This window comes from Pelophylax lessonae (assembly GCF_965119305.1).
Source record: "Pelophylax lessonae genome assembly, chromosome: 11".
Lineage (NCBI taxonomy): Eukaryota > Metazoa > Chordata > Amphibia > Anura > Ranidae > Pelophylax > Pelophylax lessonae.
Genome location: NC_138778.1, coordinates 22758705 through 22784238, shown reverse-complemented (window position 1 = coordinate 22784238; position 25534 = coordinate 22758705). Strand labels below are relative to the sequence as shown.

Here is a 25534-nt window from a genome sequence, read left to right as displayed (position 1 = left end):
TAAACATTTTAAACTGAATTGTGTGTACCTTTATTTCTTTTTGCCATTTTAAACAGAATTTTGTGTACCTTTATTGCTTTTTGGATAATTAAATAAAATAATATCTTGGGTTCTAATATTCAGCAGTTTATATTTAAATACACCTTCCCTCTTTTCTTTATAAGGTTAGTGGCATTAGGAGAGAAGGTGTAACTAAATATAAACAGCCAAATATTAAAACCCAAGATATGATTTTATTCAATGATCCAAATAGCAATAAAAGGTACACAATATACAGTTTAAAATTGATATGGGCAAGTATTTAAAATTAAAATTTAAAATGACATTTAAAACTGAATTTTTATGTACATTTATTGCTATGTGGATCATTTCTTTTATTTATTGATCCAAATTGAAATAAAGGTAAACAAAATTCAGTTTAAAATTTGTAATTTTTAATTTTAAATACTTGCTCAAGTCAATTCTAAACTTAATTTTGTATTTAGAATTACAAGTTTAAAACCTTATTTTGTATACATTTATTGCTATTTGGATCATTAAATAAAGGAATAGCTTGGGTTCCAATAATTGGCAGTTTATTTTTAAATACACCGTCCCTCTATTCTTTACAAGGTTAGTGGCGTTGGGTCTACAACTCGCTTATTGTATGTTTAGTTTTTCTCTGATACACCTCACATACAGTGGGTATAGTAAAGAATCACCCCCCCCCCCCTTTCAAAAAATTCTAATTTCGTTGCTTTGCAGCCTGAAATGAAGACAGGCACAGTTTTTGTTTTATACAGCTGTACTTACTCAGTGCATATTTTAACATCCATGTGAAAGATACCATCAACATGTCAATAAATAAATTCAAAAAGGATCCCCCCACCTAAAAATGACTTGTAAACTCAATCAAAATTAAAAAATCTAGCTCATTGCTTAATTATGTTACCCCAACATTTCACATTCCTGATATGTGCCTGCTGTGCCATGTACTTGTACCATGTACTTGTATGAGAAAGTCTCTTTGAATTGCTTCCTTTGTGTGAAATTCTTGGTGTTCTTGCCAGTCCCTCTGCTTTCCTATTAAAAACTGACCACACTAGGTTTGAGAGCACAGTGTGGTCAGTTTTTTTGGCTGTGCTGGAACTCTCTCCTCCAATTATCAGACTTGTCCTGACACCACCCCTGCACAGCCATTTACTAGGTAGCTCAGTGTGTTGCTGTTTTTCCTCCCCCAAGTCTTATGCAGCTGAGAACAGAAGGAATGTGATCACTTATATAAAAAAAAGGGAAAAAAAAGGTATTTATGTTTTTAAATATATTTTTAATGGGATCGGTTGTTTTTCAAGGTGAGGGTTTACATGCGCTTTGAAAATGATTGAAAAATGTATTATTTTGAAAGTGATTGAACATAATTGATCTTAAAAATGATTAAAAATATATATTCCCTTAAAGTCACCTAGTCATCACCCACTGTACATACCATAGAAAAGAAAATGGACCACCACTGCCGGGTGTCACTGATGGCTTTGTACATAAAAGAAGCCACATAGGTTAGCAGCACCGTTGCGGGAACATAGCCAATCATGCAGAAGACCTGAAATAGAAAGCATTGCTTGATTCAACAGGAAATTCCTTTTCTCTGACATTCACTAAAGGACACAGCTCACGCCCCACCTGGGCGCAGTGACGTAACTAGTACCTCCAGGGCACCTGACCCCCAACCAGGGTCCTTCCCCCAGAGCCCAGTGGTGGAACACCAGGGCCTGGTTGCAAGTGCAACCTTTGTGACCCTAGCAGTTTCGCCATTGGTGGCAGTAGTTTTTTAGTTTAATTTTATTTTTTTTTACCATTTTTTTTTAAGAGCCCCATTGGAGGGCTTTGATGAAATAATCTAAAACAGTCTAAACAGACCTCTGATGTTCTACCTTTGAGACCGAGAAAGAAGATTAAGGCCCTCAATCTTCTTCCCTGCAGTCTCAGCTGCACACAATGAATGGACAGGAATAACCCTGTAAAGAGTTTCCCATTCATTCACAAACTAAAGCAAAGAAAAATCGGTTTACTAGGTTTCAATTAGGAATGGACAGGGTCATTGATCAGTACGGATCACCGATTCTCCATTCAGAAAAGGAAGGGGCTGGTAAATTATACCGACCCCTTCCCCGCTCTTCATCTTGACAGATCTGGGGACAACGGGGGGGGGGGGGGGTTGGAGAGAGCACAGGGGTTCAGGGAAACAGCACAGGGGGGCAGCAGAAAGAAGCTGGATAGGAGGAGCAGAAAGGGCACACAAATATAGAGGACCCGATCTCTCTATTTCCCTCCTGCAGCCGCTGAATGGCATTTAGCGGCTGCAGGAGGGAAATGGAGAGATCAGTTTCTCTATATTCAGGCCCCCCTGCCGCTCCTCCTATACAGGTGTACAGGGGGGCCACACATGACTCCTGCAGCATGGGGCTGTGTTGCAATTGCGACCCCTATAGGTAAGCCCCTGCCTAGGCGCACTCTTTTTGGCTGCCCTGTTGTCATAGTTTTTTGACTTTGCTGGCTTCATGGCACTTCATAGTCGATTTCATTCACTTCCGATCTACCAGAAATTGCAAAAATGATCAAAAGTGAATCACCATAAACTAACAATTTACTTAAGAGTTTCCTGACTGCCAGAACTTGGTCAATAGCAAATTCTACACTGGGCTTGTACTGATCACAGGTGCCTTTCAATTCATGAAATTGTTTTCCTGATTCCGACTTTTAAGTAGCACCGACATTTCTGTCTATGGCAGGGGTCTTCAAACTATGGCCCTCCAGTTGTTCAGGAACTACAATTCCCATCATGCCTAGACATGTCTGTAAATGTCAGAGTTTTCCAATGCCTCATGGGACGTGTAGTTCCGCAACAGCTGGAGGGCCGTAGTTTGAGGACCCCTGGTCTATGGTATAGTTTTAATGAAAGCTTCAATAAAGTCTATTGAAATAAAGGAAAATTGCAATCAAATCTTAAGGACAATCTTCTAGTAAGTGTGCAGATTTTTCCTCCCTGTTTGATCAGGGTAGTTTCAAAGCCACCTCATTGCGGTTGACCGAAACCACCAATTTATGTCATCTGTTCCTTGAGATTTTGACGGGAAAAAAGGAATAAAAAAAGTTTGATACCTTAATGAAATTGTATGAAATTGTATGTGTATGGCCAGCTTTAAAGGCAGGCTGCCTGTCAAGTCCTCCAGTAAATATATAATCATACACCATAACCCCACACCATAATCCCCCCTCCACCAATTGATTTGGACCAGTGCACAAAGTAAGGTCCATAAAGACATGGATGAGCGAGTTTGGGGTGGAGGAACTTGACTGGCCTGCCTCAACCCGATAGAACACCTTTGGGATGAATTAAAGCGCAGACTGCGAGCCAGGCCTTCCCATCCAACATTAGTGCCTGACCTCACAAATGCGCTTCTGGAAGATTGGTCAAACATTCCCATAGACACACTCCTAAACCCCGTGGACAGTCTTCCCAGAAGAGTTGAAGCTGTTATAGCTGCAAAGGGTAGGCCAACTCAATGTGGAACCCTACCTATTAAGACTGGGATGCCATCTAAGTTCATGTGCGTTTAGAGGCAGGCTTCCCAATACTTTTGACAATATAGTGTATCTATAATTCAATGGATAATGAGAATTCATGGTATAGGACAGAGGACAAGAAATACAGAAGCTCACCAAGGTGACGAATGTTCCGACATAAAGTGAAATTCCCTTATTACAGATGAACAAAATTCCCAGCATGACGGAGAGGATCAGCAGAAAAAAAAGCATGTCCACCGAAGCTTGTCCAACCCAATATGCAGACTGATAGAGACCTGACATCTTCAGCTGAGTGTAGGCCTTCACCTGGTGTAAGGAAAGAAATGGGCAAGTAACATCAATCCATACAACACATGAAGGACTAATCCCGGCTAGGGGCTGCCTCCAAGAAAAGCAGGGGAATGGGATGTTTTAGATGCTTAAAGTGTGGATCATATAAAGACCATGCATTGATATAAAGTATAATAGTAGTGAAGCAGAGGATATAAATAAAAAATATATCTTTTATTACATAAATTCACAAATACAAAAATTGAAAACATATTAACATATTCAAATATAAAATGACCACTAATGAAAGATCCTCAATATGCTTGATGGGGGGCCAAAAAACAAGCAAGGTTCAGAATCACATACATGCATATGTAGCAAGGAACTGAATATAGGACCCCAGACCCCTACGCGTTTCGACTTGAATTAGTCTTCCTCAGGGGGAATAATAGTCCACAGCTCCTTTAACACACATATTCGTGAAACCACATTTTGCCCAAGAAACAAACATGTGCGTAATGTTAGCCCATTTGTTTAGAGACGGCTCATGGACAGGCGAAACCCAAACCCTAGGACACAGGTGTCAAACACAAGGCCCGCGGGCCGAATCCGGCCCTCCAGGCCATTTTATGTGGCCCTCACACCTCTCCTGTAGCTGCAGGAGAGCTCCAGTCCTCCTCCAGACCTTATACTTTCTGCTTTCCAGCAATGCCTCCAGCTTCTTCCCAGCAGCACAACAAGGTAAGAGAGGTGCACTGTGATGTAAGGGAGGGTGGGGGACTCAACTTCTGATGGTGGAGAGACTCTTGACGTCTTATGTAAGGGTAGGGCATGCTCTTGACATCTAGTCTTACAGATACAACCGGCCCTTTTGAGGGCAATCATAATGCTGATGCGGCCCGCGATTAAATTAAGTTTGACACCCCTGCCCTAGGACCACAAAGGGCAGGGGTAATGTGGAACGAAGGCGAACCTGCTTGAGTATGTATAAGAGACCCCCCAGAAAAGCGGGAACTACATATGTAGAGGCCAAAACAATGAGGTAAAATGAGTTTTTTTTAAATTTTTAAATAAAACAGGAAATCTCGCACAGAGGGAGACTAATTTAAGTCGAAACGCGTAGGGGGCTGGGGTCCTATATTCAGTTCCTTGCTACATTTGCATGTATGTGATTCTGAACCTTCCTTGATTTTGGCCCTCCATCAAGCATATTGAGGATCTTTCATTATTGGTCATTTTATATTTGAATATGTTTATATGTTTTCAATTTTTGGATTTGTGAATTTATGTAATAAAATATATATTTTTTATTTATATCCTCTGCTTCCCTACTATTATACTTTATATCAATACATGATCTTTATATGATCCACACTTTAAACATCTAAAACATCCCATTCCCCCGCTTTTCTTGGAGGCAGCCCCTAGCCAGGATTAGTCCTCCATGTGTTGTTGTAACAATTTAGGGAAGGATGCGTCTTTAAATATAAACCCTCAAAATATCTAACTGAGCTTTCAAGTAACATCAGTCCATAAACTGCTGATGTATAATGGATATAGACTTTGAGTACCAGAGCTGGATGGCTGGAAAGTGGCCGCTTGTTCAGTAATTATTCACCAATGCACCCCTACGCACACCTAAAGGAACAATGTCACTACACAGGCTGTGGACAGCATGGCAGGAAGGGTCTCTGGGTATTCAACAGTGTTCCAGCCATAGGGCCTGGGCACACCCTAATCACCCTATGTGGCACATATTTCCCATGTTTAGACCCCTAATGTCACTAAATACAAAAAAGTCTCTTTTTCTGCTAAAAAAAAAGTAAAAAAATAAATAAAAAATATAAAATTGTAAAAAATTTCCTACTGACCACAATCCTTGCCGCTTGTGACACCATCCACTGCTCTACTGCCACTGCCACTATATAAACACATGCAAACACATGAATACAATATATGTTTCAGTTTTGGGGTGCACACCCTAATGCAAATGGCTATGGTTCCAGCTCTTACCTTATGGTTGTAGATGTTCTCCATGGCAAAATAAGGCAACATCCCAGCAGCTAAAATTCCCAGATATATGACCAGGAAGTACAGAGTGATCTTGTATGATACATCCAAGTATTCCTAAAGACATAAAATATACAATTTTAGTACTCACCGTAAAATCCTTTTCTCTGAGTTTATTAACAGACACAGCTCCATATTCTGTACCATATGGTTATGATGCCCACTGCAGTAGTAGGACTAGGCAAACAACACTAAGCTTGGCTATGCCTCGTGGGCCGTCCTCAGCTGGCATAACCCCCCCCCCCCCCTCTGCTTAGAGATACTCAGTTTTGTAGCAGTAACAGAAGCATAAAAAGTCCTTAGAGAGGTGGGTGCTGTGTCTGTCAATGAACTCAGAGAAAAGGATTTTACGATGAGTACAAAAATCCTTTTTTGTCTTTCATTCATTGACATACACAGCTCCAAATTCTGTACTATAAGGAGGTCCCAAAACAGTACCAAACATGAGGGATGGGAAAACAAACCCAAGGCTAGACACAAGCCAATCCAGGTAATAATAGCTCAACTAGAACAACAAGAGCCCAACCTGAAATACCCTCTCAACCAGATACCAGATACAGGATTTGATGAGACAGGAGAGGGCAGGGGGCGCATTCGCTAAGCCAACACCCAACTCTATCATTACCCCTCACATCTGGTCGGTGACTCAAGCCCCCCACAGGGGGCGCCAACAGAGGCCCTCTAAGGAGCGCCATCGACAGGATCCCGCAAACGGACCCCCCCAGGGGGGGCCATCTGCCGCTGATGCAGGAAGACCCGCAGACAGGCTCCCACCACAATGCCACTAGGAAAGGCGGATGCCTCACAATTTCATGGAAGCTAAACCTGCTTGGGACCCGGAACTTCAATTGTCCAGCCTGTCACTCAGCCCGGCAGATGCTCGAAGATCTCCACAGGAAAAAAAACTGGAAGAAATTCAAAAACAAACAGCAAAAAAATAGACAAAAATGCCAGGACCTAGGGCCCGGTAGGGAAACTAGGGTCCTACTCCTAAACTAGCAAACTAAAATGGAGTATCTCTAAGCAGAGAGGGGGATTATGCCAGCTGAGGACGGCCCACGAGGGGTAACCAAGTTTTTGTGTTGTCTGCCTAGTCCTACTCCTGCAGAGGGCAGCATACCCTGTGGTACAGAATATGGAGCTGTGTCTGTCAATGAATGAAAGACAAAATACCTTACATTAAAATATAAAAGAGATTAGTACAGCTTTCAGTGCAGAGCTCTATGATCATACAAAACCACAGAGGTAAAGCTGCACTGATGGGTTTCTAAAGAGAAGGCTTGGCAGGAAATGTTTACTTTTAGACTGTCTCTCTCTCACTGACACTCTACAAGGCCTTCTGATCAGAGAAAATGGAAGTTGAAGAAGGAGTCATTTTTCCGACTCATGTGCTATGTGTAAGTTCCTGTGTCTGCACGCCTGCTGTACCCTTTATATGGGTCTCCCACTATCCCATGCACTGAATTCCAAAGTGTGTACACCTGCTGTACCTATTATGAGGGGTTCCCATCATCCCTGTGCTGAGATCCTGGGTCTGTAAACCTGCTGTGCCCATTATGAGGGGTTCCCTTTATCCCTGTGCTGAGTTCCTGGGTCTGTACACCTGCTGTGCCCATTATGAGGGGTTCCCACTATCCCTGTGCTGAGTTCCTGGGTCTGTAAACCTGCTGTGCCCATTATGAGGGGTCCCCACCATCCCAGTGCTGTGTTCCCGGGTCTGTACACCTGCTGTGCCCATTATGAGGGTTTTCCACTATTCCTGCACTGAGTTCCTGGGTCAGTACACCTGCTGTTTCCATTATGAGGAGTCCCCACCATCCCAGTGCTGTGTTCTTGGGTCTGTACACCTGCTGTGTGGGGGTCAGGGGGTGTTGGTATGGGGCGCTACCACCTTGTACAACAAAATCAATGGTGTATGTGGTCCCACGAGAAAAGTGCACTGTGCTCATATAATGGCACTTTTCTCGTGGGACCACATACACCATTGATTTTGTTGTACAAGGTGGTAGCGCCCCATACCAACACCCCCTGACCCCCACAATACTTTTACCCTTGCGGTAAGTTGGAGGCAGCACAACCATCTGGTCTCCCCGGTTTTAAACCGTCATAAAAAACTGTTTTAAAACTAGTTCAGTATTTGTGGTATTATCCATAGCGCGGGTGCACCCCAATTCTAACTTTTACCACGTACACCTGCTGTGCCCATTATGATAGGTTCCCACTATTCCTGCACTAAGTTCCCGGGTCTATACACCTGCTGTGCCTATTATGAGGGGTTCCTATCATCCCTGTGCTGTGTTCCTGGGTCTGTACACCTGCTGTACGCATTATGAGGGGTTCCCACTATGCCTTTGCTGGGTTCCTGGGTCAGTACACCTGCTGTGCCCATTATGAGGGGTCCCCACCATCCCAGTGCTGAGTTCCCAGGTCTGTACACCTACTGTGCCCATTATGAGGGCTTCCACCATCCCTGGTGGATTTTCTTAGTGGTCTCATTTTATGGAGAATGTAACAGGAGTTGCTTGCGATACACAAAGGTGGGAATACCCAAACCTCCCAGGTGGACAGTAGCAGAGTCAGAAATTATGGCAGGGGGAGTTTGATATTGGAACATCCAAGACACATAAGAAGGAAGAGCAGACTCAGCCCACCAGGCTTCACCGGTAACTAAAATACCTCTTTTGGGAGGAATGACCCTTAAAAGGCACCTTTTTAGGTGTGCTGTTATAGAATGAGCTCTCACCTTGGGAAAGGGGCTGCTCCACACCTGGATGCTCTCGTTGACATGCAGCTGTCTCAGCAGAGTGTTACTGATGGTGTTAATGAGGACCGGTAGGGAGTGCACCATGGTACTATTGAACACGGCTTCATAGATTAAATACTGGAAGACACAAACACAAGACAGTGATGACCCCTCTAGATGTGCAGTAATCGATTCTGCTCATTATCTGTACAATGGAGTGACACAGATTCCATAGGACTGAATAGGAGGGCAGGGATTCACCCCGGTGACACCAGAACTAGAAATAACAGATGGGGGTGTCACTGCGACAGGAAGGCAATCACCAGATTTTAAATTTCTCATTCCATTTGTCACTTGGAGATTTTTCTATTGCACTGAATGAATGCCCAACTTCTGCCCCTGCCCCTTATGTCATCATCAACCGCAGATCCTCCATCTTGGAATAAGTCACGTGATGTGACCGGGATAAGAGGTGGGGGGAAATATCCCCAAGGGGAACACAGAACCTCACAGAGGATCCAACCCTTCCTCACTGTGTCTGAGCGGAGATGGACTTTAAGCATTTGAGGATTTTAAACATAGGAGATTTGTCCTCAAAAAAATTCAACAAAGGTTTCTAGGCTGTCTCTCTTACGTTCAACTGACTTTCTGCCACCATTACAGGCATACCCCACTTTTAAGTACACAATGGGACCAGAGCATGTATGTAAAACGAAAATGTACTTAAAGTGAAGCAATACCTTTTTTCATTTCTCAATGCATGTAAATACACTAACTCTATAGGAAATATTGGTCTGCTTGACATGGCACTGCTCCCAAACCATAAGTTACAAGGACACCAAGCTTGGGGAGCATGTTAAGGGGATCAAGGACTAGGACATGGTAGATTACCTAGACAAGCTGGCTGGCCACAAATAGGATATGTTGTAGTCCTGGGTCCCCTCTCGGTGCTCCCTAAGTTTGGTATCCCTGTCACGTATGGTTTGGGAGTAGTGCCATGTCAAACTGACCAAGATTTCCCATAGACGCCAATGTTAAAAACCAGGAATAGTGCCATGCCAAGCTGACCAGGCCGTGACCGTACTCGCGAGTGTACGTAAAGTGAGTGTACTTAAAGCGGGGTATGCCTGTATTTAAGCAGAGTTTCACTCATTTTTTGTGTTCATTAAAAGTCAGCAGCTACAAAAAGTGTATCTGCTGACTTTTAATAAACACACACTCACCTGTCCCACGGTCCAGCGATGCGGCCGCCCCAAAGCTTCGCTTCTCTTCCTCTCCTCTAGGCGGCCCTGTCATTGCAAGTGTGGGCACCCAGCTGTGACAGCTTGCAGCTTCACAGCCGGGTGTGCACTGCGCATGTGCGAGCCGCCCAGGACCTCCCTATTGGTCAGGCAATCTTCTGGGACCTCTGACTTTTCCCAGAAGATTGCAAGGAGGGAGGGGGAGAGGAGAACTTCCGCTCAAAACTAGGTACCTGTCCCCCCCCCCCCCGAAAAAAATGACATGCCAAATGTGGCATTATTGGGGGAGAGGAATGCTTAAAGCGGAACTTCCCATTTTGGGTGAAGCTCCACTTTAAATTGTTACTAAACCCAGGAGCCTGCAGTCACTATATCGGGTCTCCCACAGAACATAAAAATGCAATTATTTTAGTAAATATAAACTGCTAAATACCTTTTCTCATCAGCAGTATATAGCAGTCTTGTGACTTCTATCAGTGTCTGGTTAAAGCTTGTAGGAGGAGTTTTCATTCTCCCCTGACTGTCCTATTAAGCCAGGGGTCTTCAAACTATGGCCCTCCAGTTTTTCAGGAACTACAATTCTCATCATGCCTAGTCTTGTCTGTGAATATGAGAGTTTTACAATGCCTCATGGGATGTGTAGTTCTGCAACAGCTGGAGGGCCGTAGTTTGAGGATCCCTGTATTAAGCTAACAAAAAGTACCCTGTATAGACACGGGCATAAGGAGCTATAATGCTGGCAAAGGATCTAGGCAGAGGGATATGGTACGGAATATAAAAAGTGACTAGCCACTATTTATATTCCTTACCATACCCCTCTGCCTAGATGCTTTGCCAGCATTATAGCTCCTTATGCCCGTGTCTATACAGGGTACTTTTTGTATGTATGTTTCTAGCTATATTGGCAAACACCCATTGGTGATGGTCATGTAGGGATAATCACTAAAATGATTGGCCTGCTACACAATTTGTATATGTCCTATCATGTTGCAGGACCCCTGACCCTCTATCTGGACAGTGCTGATTGGCCCTGTTCCAATCACATGCACCCTCCCAAGAAAAAAAAAAAAAAAACCTCTAGCAATACACACCAAACTGAGCATGTGCAGAGTGCCCCCAAGGCTCTGTACTATCAACAGATGGATTAGGGACTGTGGATGAAGGGGAGGATCAGAGAAGACAGGATCAAGCAGCCTTTTTACACAACATGCATGATTAACCCCTTGGGTTCCACAGTGAGTATAACAAGCATGCTTTACTGTACTGTATACACAGACTGATTTTGCTTTTGTGGGTTTAGTGATATTTTAACAGCAACTGCTGGCAAATAAAACAAGTTGCTTTGTATTACACAGGAGCAGCAGCTGCCAAAATGCCTGTGCAAAAAGACACCTGCAAATGTCACAGAGTAATACTTTGTAACAATCTATTGTTATATTGCATTTACTCATTCATTCACAGGCAGATCAAAAGCTGTTACATTTTATCTGCATATGAAATCAGTTAAAGAAATATTGCACATAAAAACATTTTTTTAATATGTATTCCTATTTAACCTCTATTAACCCTAATAAACCCCAATTAACTCTTTCATCCTATTAGCTATAATTTTCCAGCATTTTTTTATTAAAAATTACTTTTATTATTATTTTTATTATTTCATTCATATGCAGATCAAAAGCTGTGACCTTTTATCTGCATATGAAATCAGTTAAAGAATTATTGCACATAAAAACATTTTTTTTTTACATGTATTCCTATTTAACCTCTATTAACCCTAATCAACCCCAATTAACTCTTTCATCCTATTAGCTATAATTTTCCAGCATTTTTTTTTATTAAAAATTACTTGTATTATTATTTTTATTATTTCATTCATATGCAGATCAAAATCTGTGACCTTTTATGAGCATATGACATCAGTGAAAGAAATGTTACCAGTATAAAAAAAAAAAGTGAATTTTAAATATTTTCCTACTTAACCCCTTATTAACCATAATCACTCCTAAATAACTCTTTCGTCCCTTTAGCTATTATTTTTTCACAGATTTCTTACCTTTTTTTTTTTTACAATTAAGAATTCTTTTTCTAGCCATGTTGTTTGTTATTTTTTGTGTCATATTATTGTGCAAAATTGACAAAAAAGTGTCTTTATTCATTAGCCAATAGTTTTGATGTACTTTGAACCAGAAACATTTTTTTGTAATGTCATTTTACACAAAACACACTACAGAATAAAATGTATACATTTTCTTTAGACCCCGTTCACACTGGGGCGACGCTACTTGCCGGGGCGACCTCACAGGTCGCGGTGCGCAGCTCGCACCGTGACCTCGGAGCGGCCGGCACAGACTTTATATCATTGAAGTCAATGCAGGTCGCTCCGGGTCGCCCCAAAGAAGTTCCGGACCCTTTTTCTAAGTCGGAGCGACTCGTGTCGCTCCTATTAGAACGGTTCCACAGCTTCTCTATGGCAGCCGACCTACGGCGACCTGTCAGGCGACCAGGTCGCCTGACAGGTCGCCCCAGTGTGAACGGGCTCTTATAGTAAAACATTTTCTTTTTAAAAAACAAAGCTCACAAAGTAGAAAAAAAAAGCAAATAATTGCTGTTATGTCTTTATACCTATAGAATATATAAATTAAAAAATGTTAACTACATAATATTGCCATAGCAAAGCCTAGTTTGTTCTTAATAGTTATCACCAAATAAAGATGCCTATAGTGGAAATGTGAAAGTTGTTCTGGTCTATAAGGGCTATACAAGAAGGGGAGCTGAACTGGTTATGGTTGCTTATTTTGGCCCGCTTCACATCTTCCCACCAGTGATTGGATAAATGCGGTGAATGCTGTGCTGTACTCTACTAACTTCTTACACCCTCCTACCTTTCCTGAATTAATGACATCCAAACCGCCACTGTGAGGGGCGACAGACATATAATCGGTCCCGTTCATCAGTTCCACCTTTATTCTTTGGCTGTGCAGATGGTCAATTATCTCATCTATACTGGCACCTGTGGAGAAAAAAGAGCAAAGCTTTACGATGGATAATTTGCATTAGTGTTGAATATAAACATTGTCAGCAAGACAGAAAAAGAGGTGTAGGGGAAGAGGAGTATTATTTTATTGTTTATTAGAATGATAGTCCACCAAGAAGCACTGATGGAAGAGGAGAAGGGAGAACATTATTATTGTGGTCCACCAAGAGGCACCGGTAGAAGAGGAGGAGAGAACATTATTATGGTGGTCCACCAAGAGGCACCAGTAGAAGAGGAGGAGAAGGGAGAACATTATTATGGTGGTCCACCAAGAGGCACTGGTGGAAGAGGCGGGAAGGGAGAACCTAAATATGGTGGTCCACCAAGAGTCCCCGGTAGAAGAGGAGGAGAGGAGAGAACATTATTATTGTGGTCCACCAAGAGGCCCCAGTAGAAGAGGAGGAGAAGGAAGAACACTTTTATGGAGGTCCACCAAGAAGCACTAGTGGAAGAGGAGAAGAAGGGAGAACATTTTTATGGTGGTCCACCAAGAGGCACCAGTAGAAGAGGAAGAGAAGGGAGAACAATATTGGTGGTCCACCAAGAGGCCCCAGTAGAAGAGGAGGAGAAGGAAGAACACTTTTATGGAGGTCCACCAAGAAGCACTAGTGGAAGAGGAGAAGAAGGGAGAACAATATTATGGTGGTCCACAAAGAGGCACCGGTGGAAGAGGAGGAGAGGGGAGAACCTTATTATGGTGGCCCACCAAGGGGCCCCAGTAAAAGAGGAGAAAGGAGGACCTTATTATGGTAGTCCACCAAGAGGCACCAGTGGAAGAGGAGCAAAAGGGAGAACCGTATTATGGTGGTCCAGCAAGAGGCACCAGTGGAAGAGAAAGAGAAGAAGAAGGGAGAACATTATTAAGGTGGTCCTCCAAGAGGTACCGGTGGAAGAGGAGGAGAAGGGAGAACCTTATTATGGTGGTCCACCAAGAGGCTCCGGTAAAAGAGGAGAAGGGAGAAAATTATTATGGTGTTCCACCAAGAGACAGCGTTGGAAAAGGAGGGGAAGGGAGAACATTATTATGGTAGTCCACCAAGAGTCCCCAGTAGAAGAGGATGAGAAGAGAGAACCTTATTATGGTGGTCCACCAAGAGGCACCGGTGGAAGAGGAGGGGAAGGGAGAACATTATGGTGGTCCACTGAGAGGCACCAGTGGAAGCGGAGGAAAAAGGAGAAAATTATTATGGTGGTCCACCAAGAGGAAGCAGTGGAAAAAGATGAGAAGGTAGAACATTCCTATGGTGGTCCACAACAGGCACTGGTGGAAGAGGAGGAGAAGCATTATTAAGATGGTCCACCAAGAGCCACTGGTGGTGAGGTTTTCACCCACCCTTGGTAGCCATGTGATTTACGTTCCTGTAACAGCTTGGCAGCACCCTCTTCTGCCATTCAAGCCTTGCTTGAATTACCAATACTTATGAAGAAGGGGTAGGACCAGGAAAAGCTGAAACTGGCAAAAAAAAGAAACTGCTCATTCGTTTGGATCTACTGAACGCTCTGGTGTGTTTTCCCAAGATTAGAGTACAGTGTGGATTAGCATATGAACTACACTATTTGTAAGGGTCACTATGGGTAAGGGTGACTATGTGTAAGGGTTCCTTGGCATCTTGAACCCACCAAAACAAGACTTTATTGGAGAGAGGATTTATTTCCTTTTACAATCCCAAAACATTTTTTCTTCAAAAAAATGGGGATGTGGGCATTCAGCTTTTGACATTACATATAAATTACTCATTGCGGTGCTAAGCTGTGCCTGATATTCCCTTTCAGTGACATTAGGGATCCAAAGGCTACCTGTGGAGCTCTGGATAAGAAGGCTGGTGAGGTCCTTTTGACTCTTCTGTCCTGGACGCAGAAAATACAGATCTGAAGATAGTTTGATGGGGATGGAAGGCTTGTGGTTGTACCAGTGAAGAATGTTTACTGCAATCTGGGCAGCCAGAAAAAGTAATAAAGACAGACACCTGAAAGAAAAAGAACAGAAGAATTTAAAGTGTAAACCATAAATCTATATTCAGTATGTTTTGGCATCATGTCTCAATGTATACAGTTTTCTTTAGCAAAATAATTTTTTTGTGGCTGCTGAAAAGTTTTTTTATGTGGAGATCCCACCAGTAATAGCACTTCCATTGACAACGTTAAATTATAACCCACTGCCTCACAATTAGCAGCAGCATAGGTAGTCTGTCGTGTGAACTCCTTTAGTTGGCCATTTGGTTGCTTGTCTCATAAACATGACAGCCAGCAAAATGGCCAAATGAAAGAGCACATGCGGCAGGATGACAGTGTTGGTGGGTGGCATGTCTATCGGCAAATGTGCCTCAGATCCCAGGGAGCTCTATAAGGGACAACACAACTATGTTTTGTTTAACCACAACCAATCCTTCTGCCCAGACATTCCTACTGACTGGCGTTATGGTACTCTCAGAATCCCTGACAAGACTTCTACAGTTCCCAGTAACAATGCTGGTGTGTCTTCTTACCAGAAGGGTATTTAAGCTCCAGCCTTTGAAGTGGTAGGTGCTGTATCTTAAAAGTTAAAGAGCTAAAATACTTACCTGCTAGTTACATGCTTGTTGCTGATCCAAATGGACTTTATTGCCTGCCATGACCCCTGCCTGTGCTGGACTACTCTCTTTCCTGACAACTGCCTTGACTATTGCTTGAAACTGGCTGTTGTTTTTCCTGCCAGGACCCCTGCCTGGACCTGGCTGCTCTCTTGCCTGCCAGGACCCCCCACCTGGACCTGGCTGCTCTCTTGCCTACCAGGACCCCCCACCTGGACCTGGCTGCTCTCTTGCCTGCCAAAACCTCTGCCTGGACCTGGCTGCTCTCTTGCCTGTCAGGACCCCTGTCTGGACCTTACTCTTCTCTTGCCTGCCATTACCTCTGCCTGGACCTGGTTGCTCCCTTGCCATTTGGTTATGAGTAAGCGATCAATAGAATCATGAAACATGTCAACCTGTCCCATGTCTGTGTGATGCACCTGTGTATTTGAGTTTATGGGAATAAACATCTCCAGTTCATCTACTCCAGAGTGCGGTCAATTTTTCTCTTTAAATACCTGCTCCCTTGCCTGCCATGACCTCTGTCTGGACCTGGCTGCTCTCTTGCCTGCGATTACTTCTGCCTGGGCCCGGCTGCTCTTTTGCCTGCCATGACCTCTGCCTGGACCTGGCTGCTCACTTGCCTAGCCTCAACTACTCTCTTGTCTTCTTCATCTTGAATAGTCTCTGCATCATAGCTCTTCTGTCCCAGCAACCCCAGGTGATCCTGAGGACTGTGACCTCCTAGTGGCAGTTTAAAGAAAAAAAAACACTGGTACCACTACTGTTACATCTTCAAGAGCTCTGCTGAAGACCAACTGGCACTTAGACCTTGCACCTTGGGTGAGCCCACATCAGCTGCCAGGGGGCACCATACCAGCTAGGAATGAGATGGTTAGACTCACTGGCCAAAAGGAAGACCCATGCATCAGCAGGAGGAGTCACAAGACAAAGGGAGGAAGTCACAAGGCAATCATACATTTCCTTTATAAGGAACTCAGGGATCTTAGGTTGCTACTCAGACCCAGTTAAGTACTTAGTCCACCCAAAAATATTTCACACAAATTAGTGATGTCTGGGGCAATTGGTTATCTAAAGGAGTTTTTATCTACTAGGGATTCCAATGGTGAGAAATCCCCTCTCTAGCTCCTGGCTCTATTCCCTCTCACTTTGGAGTTTTGGGCATCTGACCCAATCCAGGGTGTTCCCACTCCTTTAAATGGATTCTCCACAGTATTAAATCCAGTGGGAAGATAGGGGATCCTATGGGACACAGAGGAAATGCACAACCAAAAGATGTAAGAATATAAGCCCTCGTTCACACTGGGGCGACCTGTGAGGCGACCTGGTCGCCTCACAGGTCGCCGCAGGTCGCCTCCCATAGGGAAGCTGCGGACCCGTTCTGATAGGAGCGACACAAGTCGCTCCGACTCAGAAAAAGGGTCCGGAGCTTCTTTTGGGTGACCAGGAGGCGACCGCCATAGACTTCAATGTTACGAAGTCCGTGGCGGCCGCTCCGAGGTAGCGGCGCGCTGCTCGCACCGCGACCTCGGAGGTCGCGGTGCGAAGTAGCGTCGCCCCAGTGTGAATGGGGGCTAAGAAAAAAAAAATCACACCTTTTGGGTGGACTGATTTTTTAACATTGTTAGCCCACTCCATAGATTTACTATAAATGTTCCTTACTATCTCTTAGCAGATAAATACTCACACGTTTCGGACACACTTTCGGTCTCGGTATAAGTTCCGGAAATGTAACTTGGCTATGGTCCGGACTTGCTGCTTCCACAGATCACGGCCACTCACGGTGCAGGGATCAGGTTCTGGAAGGGCTAGTAAGCCCTGGTCAATATCCTCGGTGGATTTCCACTTCCTGTCATCATCTATCCTCTGATGAGTAAAAATATTGCCATCTGTAATAAAACACAGACATAGAATAATATGATTCAAGGACGTAAAACTCAATCCAAATGCAATATGTCTCCTAAAGCCGATTAGGATTTGTGGACATCTTTTACCCTTACTGCACCCCTCGTTCAACGTTTTTTTTATATTGTTTTGGTGTAAAGCCGTATACAGCCATTGGTTGATATAAAATATCCTCAGTGACAGTAATTAACCCTTTTGTTACAAGAGGTCGCTGAAGCCTAGATACCCAAGCCGAATTTAGCAGCGTCAGCATACGCTGCTTAACGACAAAAATACTTTGGCCAATTTGATTACTTAAAAGAGAGGTGGATGCAGCATCGGTCTCCCGCCAGCTCTGACCAAGATTTATTTTTCAAAATGAAAAAAAAAATAAAGCATGGAGACATGGGTGGATGGGCGAGTTTGCTTTGCATAATAAAAATTATTAAATATCGTTTTCAGTTTGCGGTGCTCAGATGCATTTTAGTTCTGTTTTAAGGATCAGGAAAGGAGTCATGTCTCCTGAGGCTGAGCAAGACAACAAATCTCAGATCTCAGATCAATCAACGGGATCAGGGGATCATTACCTGTTTGGTCCACATCAGATTCTGCTTCCAGTCTGAAGAAGACATCCTCCAACGTAGTGACCGACACCCCATAGGTCAGGATTCCCAGACTGCAGTCATTGTCCAAGGCTGAAAACAATCCTAGAAAATGGAAATCACACAAAATCCAGAATGAAGACAACTCAACCTGACCAAAAGTAGCAAATCCAGAATAAAGGCAACTCAACCTGACTAAATTGAGCAAAAACTAGAATAAAGGTAACTCAACTGGACCGAAATGTAGCAAAATACACAATAAAGACAACTCAACCAGACCACCAGGTAGCAAAATCTTGGAATAAAGACAACCCAAACAGACCAAACGTAGCAAAATTCTGGATAAAGACAACTCAGCTGGACCAAAACTTGGCAAAATCCAGGATAAAGACAACTCAACCAGACCAGAATTTAACAAAATCCAGGATAAAGACAGCTCAGCCAGACCAGAACTTAGCAAAAACTAGGATAAAGACAACACAACCGGACCAAACGTAGAAAAATTTAGGATAAATACAACTCAATTGGACCAGAATTTAGCAAAATACAGAATAAAAACAACTCAACCGGACCACCAGGTAGCAAAATCTAGAATAAAGACAACCAGACCAGAGCAAACGTAGCAAAATCCAGGATAGATACAACTAAACTGGACCAGAAATCCAGGATAAAGACAACCCAACTGGACCAAATGTAGCAAAATATAGGCTAAATACAACTCAACTGAACCAGAATTTAGCAAAATCCAAGATAAATACAACTCAACCGGACCAAATGTAGCAAAATCCAGGATAAAGACAGCTCAGCCGAACCAAACGTAGAAAAATTTAGGATAAAAACAACTCAACTGGACTTACCTGCCTCCATCCTCATGAGATCTAACATGGTCCCTATACAGATAAATTCCAATCACCCCTGAGCCCACCTTGTGCAGTAAATATCTCAAATTGTATATATAGACCATCACTAAGTACCTGGGAATATGTCCACGTCCTTCAATGGTAATCCGTAGATGAGGGAGTTCTCAGTGGCCAGCATAAGACTCGCCCCGGGAATGTGTTGTGAGACGAGCGCAGACACAGACGCAATGTTACACGAGGATTTTATATCCATGCTGAATGGAAAGACACATTTGTTTGGTCACTGAAAGAGAATATATTACAAAGACCCACCAGACCGACCCAATGACTTCCTTCACCACAGTGTATCTAAAAGAAAGAGTTTTTCGTTTTGGATAAAACAATTAAGGGGGGGGGGGATTAAAACCCCTGCTGGGTGTTTGAAGTTGGTGTTCCCACTGGGGGGGAATCACTCCCACTATTCGTCCTGGTGACCCCTGGCAATGGGACTGAAATCGATGGGAAATCCATAATCGTTAAATTAAAAAAAATTAGAGGAATTTTAACCGCTTCAGCTCCAAAAGGTTTTACCCCCTTCATGATCAGGACATGTTTTGCTATTCAGCACTGCGCTACTGTAACTGGTAATTGCGCAGTCAAGCAATACTGTACCCAGATGAAATTTAGATCATTTTTTTTTCACACAAATACATTTCTTTTGGTGCTACTTGGTCATCACTGGGTTTTTTATTTTTTATTATCTAAGCGAAAAAAAGACCAAAAATTTAGAAAAAAAACAATATTTTTTACAAAAATGTTATAAAACATTTTATACTTTTATATATATTTTATTTTATATATATTATTTATATTTATATTTTATATATATATATATATATATATATATATATATATATATATATAGATAGATAGATAGATAGATAGATAGATAGATAGATAGATAGATAGATACAACTTTATTGTCATTGCATAGTACAGGTACACAGCAACGAGATGCAGTTCGGCATCTACCAGAAGTGCAAAATGTAGCAATCGTGTATATATATATATATACTGTTATAAAACATATCCAATAAAAAAAAAATATATATATATATATATATAAAAGCTAATTTCTTCACATATTTAGGCCAAAATGTGTTCTGCTACATGTCTTTGGTAAAAAAAAAAACAACTTAGGGTTGTCAAATGTCAATATGCTGTCCTCATTCAGAGCCGCTGATAGGGGAGGGGGGGCCACCAGTCCTCATATAGGGGGCCCAGGCACACAGAGGGGCCCCGACAGCACAGGGAATCGGTGCGGAGGGGCAATTACAGAAGGAAGCCCTGTGCGGCTCTCTGCAGCAGCTGAAAGCCAGTTTTTCCCCCTCTTACCAGCTTTCAGCCACTGCAGGGAGAGACACAGACTCAGGGCATCGTTCCTGTAATTGCTTCTCCGACACCGATCCCCCTTCCTGTTCTAACTGCTTCTGATCCCCCACCCCCTCCCTGTGTGCCCCCCTATTCACTGTGTCGCCCCCCCCCCCAACCCAATGCTGCAGGTTTCCCTGTCCTGAAAAAAAAAATAAATTGTAAAAAAAAATAATAATCAAAAATTTGAATAAATCATTTAACAAAATTGTAAAATAAAATAATTGTAAACATTTTTAACATTTGAAAAAAATATATAGAATTAAAAAAATGTAAAAAAACGTATAAAAAGGGCTAATTCACGCGGGTTCTCAGTTATGTTTGTGTCCGCTAATAATGATTTTAGTGTATTTTTAGTGAAAATATTGTCTTAATATATTCTGAGGGGGGGCTCTGTCAGGTAGGCTGTATGGGGCCCCTTGATTTTTAACAGCAGCCCTGTCCTCATTTACTACATTAGATTCCTATTTATATATCTTTCATTTTTATGGAATATCCAACAATTTATATATATTGTTTTAGATATTGAATTTGTTCTTTTTTTAACTTTTACAATTAATTTTATTAGAATTTTATTCTTAATTAATTGAATATTTAAATAGCCGGTCCCATATTCACTTTCTGCTGCTTTATGTTATGGCACGGCCCCACCTATTTGTTTGACTGGTCCACTTCATTATGGACCGGAAGTAGCATTTTGGACCAACGGGACCAGGAGGTCATCTGTTGGGTACGGGTGTCATTCAGAGAATGCTTTGTATTTTCTGAATTAATGCACAGCATTCTCTGATTGGACGAGCTGCAGAGGGGAGATATAGATATAGAAGAATCCCACAGGTAAGCTGGAACAATGTAACAATATGCATACCTGTAATTTTTTTTTTCTGTCCAAAAAAGCCTCTCTGTGTTGAAGCAGCGGTCTCTCTGCAGAGGTCAGAGCCTGAGCCCTCAAATCAGTAATGAGCATTGGTAATTGCAGGGCTATGTCTGACTCAGCATGGGGCACGTTGGATGCCAGGAGAGAGACCACTGCTTCCACACAGAGAGCAAGGGGTTCTTCTCTACATCATGCTGGCAGGGGACAGGCTAATCAACTCAGGCTGTGGCCACAGAAAAGAAACGGTAGCACTTTGCACACCTTTTGTTTTGCTGCACATGGGATGGTATCTGTTATCAGCAAATAACATTGCAATATACCTTAGACGGTAGCTGACACCCCACTTGCTCTTCAGGAACAGAGAGGATCCAACACATTTCAAGGTGCCCTGAGAGAGGACGGCTTTTCTGTCTGAAATACAAATTAGAAAGAGGATTATATTTTGTATAAATATGTAATATATATTTCATAAAAGGGGAGGTCCTATCCAAGGTTACAGTCATGTGATCAATAGTGCGCTGAACAGCTCTCCCCATATCTATGCATTGGAGTTCATAACTCCGCCCACCTGCTTGTCTATTTCACAGCTGTTCCTAACTCCGCCCACCTGCTGTAATTTTTTTTCACAGGTGTTCCTAACTCCGCCCACCTGCTGTGATTATTTCACAGGTGTTCCTAACTCCTCCCACCTGCTGTGATTATTTCACAGGTGTCCTTAACTCCGCCCGCCTGCTGTGATTATTTCACAGGTGTTCCTAACTCCTCCAACCTGCTGCGATTTTTTCACAGGTGTTCCTAACTCCTCCCACCTGCTGTGATTATTTCACAGGTGTTCCTAACTTCGCTCACCGCTGCGTTTATTTCATAGGTGTTCCTAACTCCCACCTGCTATGATTATTTCACAGCTGTCCTTAAATCCACCCACTTGCTGTGATAATTTCACAGGTGTTCCTAACTCCGCCCACCTGCTGTGATTATTTCACAAGTGTTCCTAACTCCTCCCACCTGCTGTGATTATTTCACAGGTGTTCCTAACTCCTCCCACCTGCTGTGATTATTTCACAGGTGTTCCTAACTCCTCCCACCTGCTGTGGTTATTTCACAGGTGTTCCTAACTCCTCCCACCTGCTGTGGTTATTTCACAGGTTTTCCTAACTCCTCCCACCTGCTGTGATTATTTCACAGGTGTTCCTAACTCCTCCCACCTGCTATGATAATTTCACAGCTGTCCTTAACTCCACCCACTTGCTGTGATAATTTCACAGGTGTTCCTAACTCCTCCCACCTGCTGTGATTATTTCACAGGTGTTCCTAACTCCTCCCACCTGCTGTGGTTATTTCACAGGTGTTCCTAACTCCTCCCACCTGCTGTGGTTATTTCACAGGTTTTCCTAACTCCTCCCACCTGCTGTGATTATTTCACAGGTGTTCCTATCTCCTCCCACCTGCTATGATAATTTCACAGCTGTCCTTAACTCCACCCACTTGCTGTGATAATTTCACAGGTGTTCCTAACTCCGCCCACCTGCTGTGATTATTTCACAGGTGTTCCTAACTCCTCCCACCTGCTGTGGTTATTTCACAGGTGTTCCTAACTCCTCCCACCTGCTATGATAATTTCACAGCTGTCCTTAACTCCACCCACTTGCTGTGATAATTTCACAGGTGTTCCTAACTCCGCCCACCTGCTGTGATTATTTCACAGGTGTTCCTAACTCCTCCCACCTGCTGTGGTTATTTTACAGGTGTTCCTAACCCCTCCCACCTGCTGTGATTATTTCACAGGTGTTCCTAACCCCTCCCACCTGCTGTGATTATTTCACAGGTGTTCCTAACTCCTCCCACCTGCTGTGATTATTTCACAGGTGTTCCTAACTCCTCCCACCTGCTGTGATTATTTCACAGGTGTTCCTAACTCCTCCCACCTGCTGTGATTATTTCACAGGTGTTCCTAACTCCTCCCACCTGCTGTGGTTATTTCACAGGTGTTCCTAAGGATAGCCATACATTACACAATCTTCTTGTACAATTTATTTACCAAAATCATATAATATGAGGTCACACCTAAACACTAAAGGAAACAAACAAGAAAATTGTATAATGTATGGCCAGGTTAACTCCGCCCACCTGCTCTGATTTTCTCATCTGCTGCTGCTGTTTGAAGGGGGTTTTGCTCCCCATATTGTTAGAAATGACAGAGAATTCAGCATAGAGAGGGATGGGGAGAAGAAATACGGGAGCTTCAAGCTTGAAGGACAGCCCACAGAATCCACCCATGACTAGACAGCAGTTTACAGTGGACTGACCCCGAAAGCATCATTAACTTTTTATTTTGACAAGGAGCATGCGGATAGGAGGAGACAGCAGAGTGACAGAGAGATGAGCTTATCAGTCTGCTGCTTCTCCTTTCACAGTCCAATCACAGGCTGGGGTGCGGCAAGACCTTTGAGTGTTACATAAAGAAGCAGGAGCTTCATATCAGACAACAAACACGCAGAGGGCAGCACATTCAAGGTAATTGTGACACGCCGAATTGCGTGAAAATCACGCTGTCAAAATGAAGTAACAGGAACTCTACTATAGGTTTTTCTCCCGATCAGTCAAGGAGAATATTGATATTTGTGCTAGAAATTCAGAGGTGTGGTGGTAATATACAGAGCATACGGAAAGTATTCACAGTGCTTCACTTTTGTTATGTTACAGCCTTATTCCAAAATGGATTCAATTATTTTCCTCAGAATTCTACAAACAATCCCACATAATGACAACGTGAAAGAAGTTTGTTTGAAATCTTTGCAAATTTATTAACAACAAAAAAATCCCATGTACATAAGTATTCACACCCTTTGCCATGACACTCAAAATTGAGCTCAGGTGCATCCTGTTTCCACTGATCATCCTTGAGATGTTTCAACAACTTGATTGGAGTCCACCTGTGGTAAATTCAGTTGATTGGACATGATTTGGAAAGGCACACACCTGTCTGTATAAGGTCCCGCATGTCATGGCATGTACTCACATGTTAACAGTGCATGTCAGAGCACAAACCAAGCCATGAAGTCCAAGAAATTGTCTGCAGACCTCCAAGACGGGATTGTATGGAGGCACAGATCTGGGGAAGGGTACAGAAAAAATTCTGCAGCATTGAAGATCCCAATGAGCACAGTGGCCTCCATCATCCATAAATGGAAAAAGTTTGGAACCACCAGGACTCTCCTTAGAGAGGGCCGCCCGGCCAAATTGAGTGATCGGGAAGGGAGGTAACCAAGAACCTGATGGTCACTCTGACAGAGCTCCAGCATTTCTCTGTGGAGAGAGGAGAACCTTCCATAAGAACAACCATCTCTGCAGCTCTCCACCAATCAGGCCGTATGGTAGAGCGGCCAGACAGAAGCCACTCCTCAGTAAAAGGCACATGACAGCCCACCCGGAGTTTGCCAAAAGGCACCTGAAGTCTCAGACCATGAGAAACAAAATAAACAAAAATATGATCTCTTTGGCCTGAATGGAAAGCATTACATCTGGAAGAAACCAGGCACCACTCATCAACTGCCCAAAACCATCCCTACAGTGAAGAATGGTGGTGTTGGCATCATGCTGTGGGGATGTCTTTCGGTGGCAGGAACTGGGAGACTAGTCAGGATCGAGGGAAAGATGAATGCAGCAAAGTACAGAGACATCCTTGATAAATAACCTACTCCAGAGCCCTCTGGACCTAAGATGGGGGCGAAGGTTCATCTTCCAACAGGACAACGACCTTAAGCACACAGCCAAGATAACAAAGGAGTGGCTACAGGACAACTCTGTGAATGTCTTTAGGTTGCCCAACCTGATGGAGCTTGAGAGGTCCTGCAAAGAAGAATGGGAGAAACTGCCCAGCAATAGGTGTGCCAAGTGTGTAGCATCATACTCAAAAAGACTTGGGGCTGTAATTGGTGCCAAAGGTGCTTCACCAAAGTATTGAGCAGAGGCTGTGAATACTTATGTACATGGGATTTTTTTTGTTTTTTATTTTTAATAAATTTGCAAAGATTTCAAACAAACGTCTTTCGTGCCGGTTCACACTACCGCGGCACGACTTCGGGGGCGACCTGTGAAGTCGCGTGCACCGCGACTTCGTCGCGACTTGCACGGACTTCATATAATGAATGTCAATGCAAGTCGCTCCAATGTCACCCCGAAGTAGTACAGGAACTATTTTCTAAGTCGGAGCGACTTGAGTCACTCCAATTAGAACGGTTCCCGTAGCACTGCATGGACCGCGACCAGTCGCCTGACACGTCGCGGTAGTGTGAATGGGCACTTCATGTTATGGGGTATTGTTTGTAGACTTTAGAGGAAAATAAAGAATTTAATCTACTTAGGAATAAGGCTATAGGTTGAGTTCTGCAGAGATGGTTGTTCTT

At 43.2% G+C, this 25534-nt stretch overlaps 1 protein-coding gene across 1 annotated transcript in view; it reads right to left on the bottom strand.

Moving 5' to 3' along the window:
• Window positions 1–25534, bottom strand: part of ABCA5 (ATP binding cassette subfamily A member 5) — a 102831-nt gene that overhangs the window by 27442 nt on the left and 49855 nt on the right. Inside the window, exons 15-24 of the mRNA XM_082271562.1 lie at window positions 21449–21539; window positions 18956–19095; window positions 17967–18086; window positions 17183–17384; window positions 14723–14892; window positions 12774–12901; window positions 8648–8785; window positions 5848–5961; window positions 3700–3870; window positions 1466–1579 (exon numbers count right to left, since the gene is read on the bottom strand). Of these exons, the coding sequence (XP_082127688.1) occupies window positions 1466–1579; window positions 3700–3870; window positions 5848–5961; window positions 8648–8785; window positions 12774–12901; window positions 14723–14892; window positions 17183–17384; window positions 17967–18086; window positions 18956–19095; window positions 21449–21539 (1388 nt within the window). The remainder of the gene's footprint in view (window positions 1–1465; window positions 1580–3699; window positions 3871–5847; window positions 5962–8647; window positions 8786–12773; window positions 12902–14722; window positions 14893–17182; window positions 17385–17966; window positions 18087–18955; window positions 19096–21448; window positions 21540–25534) is intronic.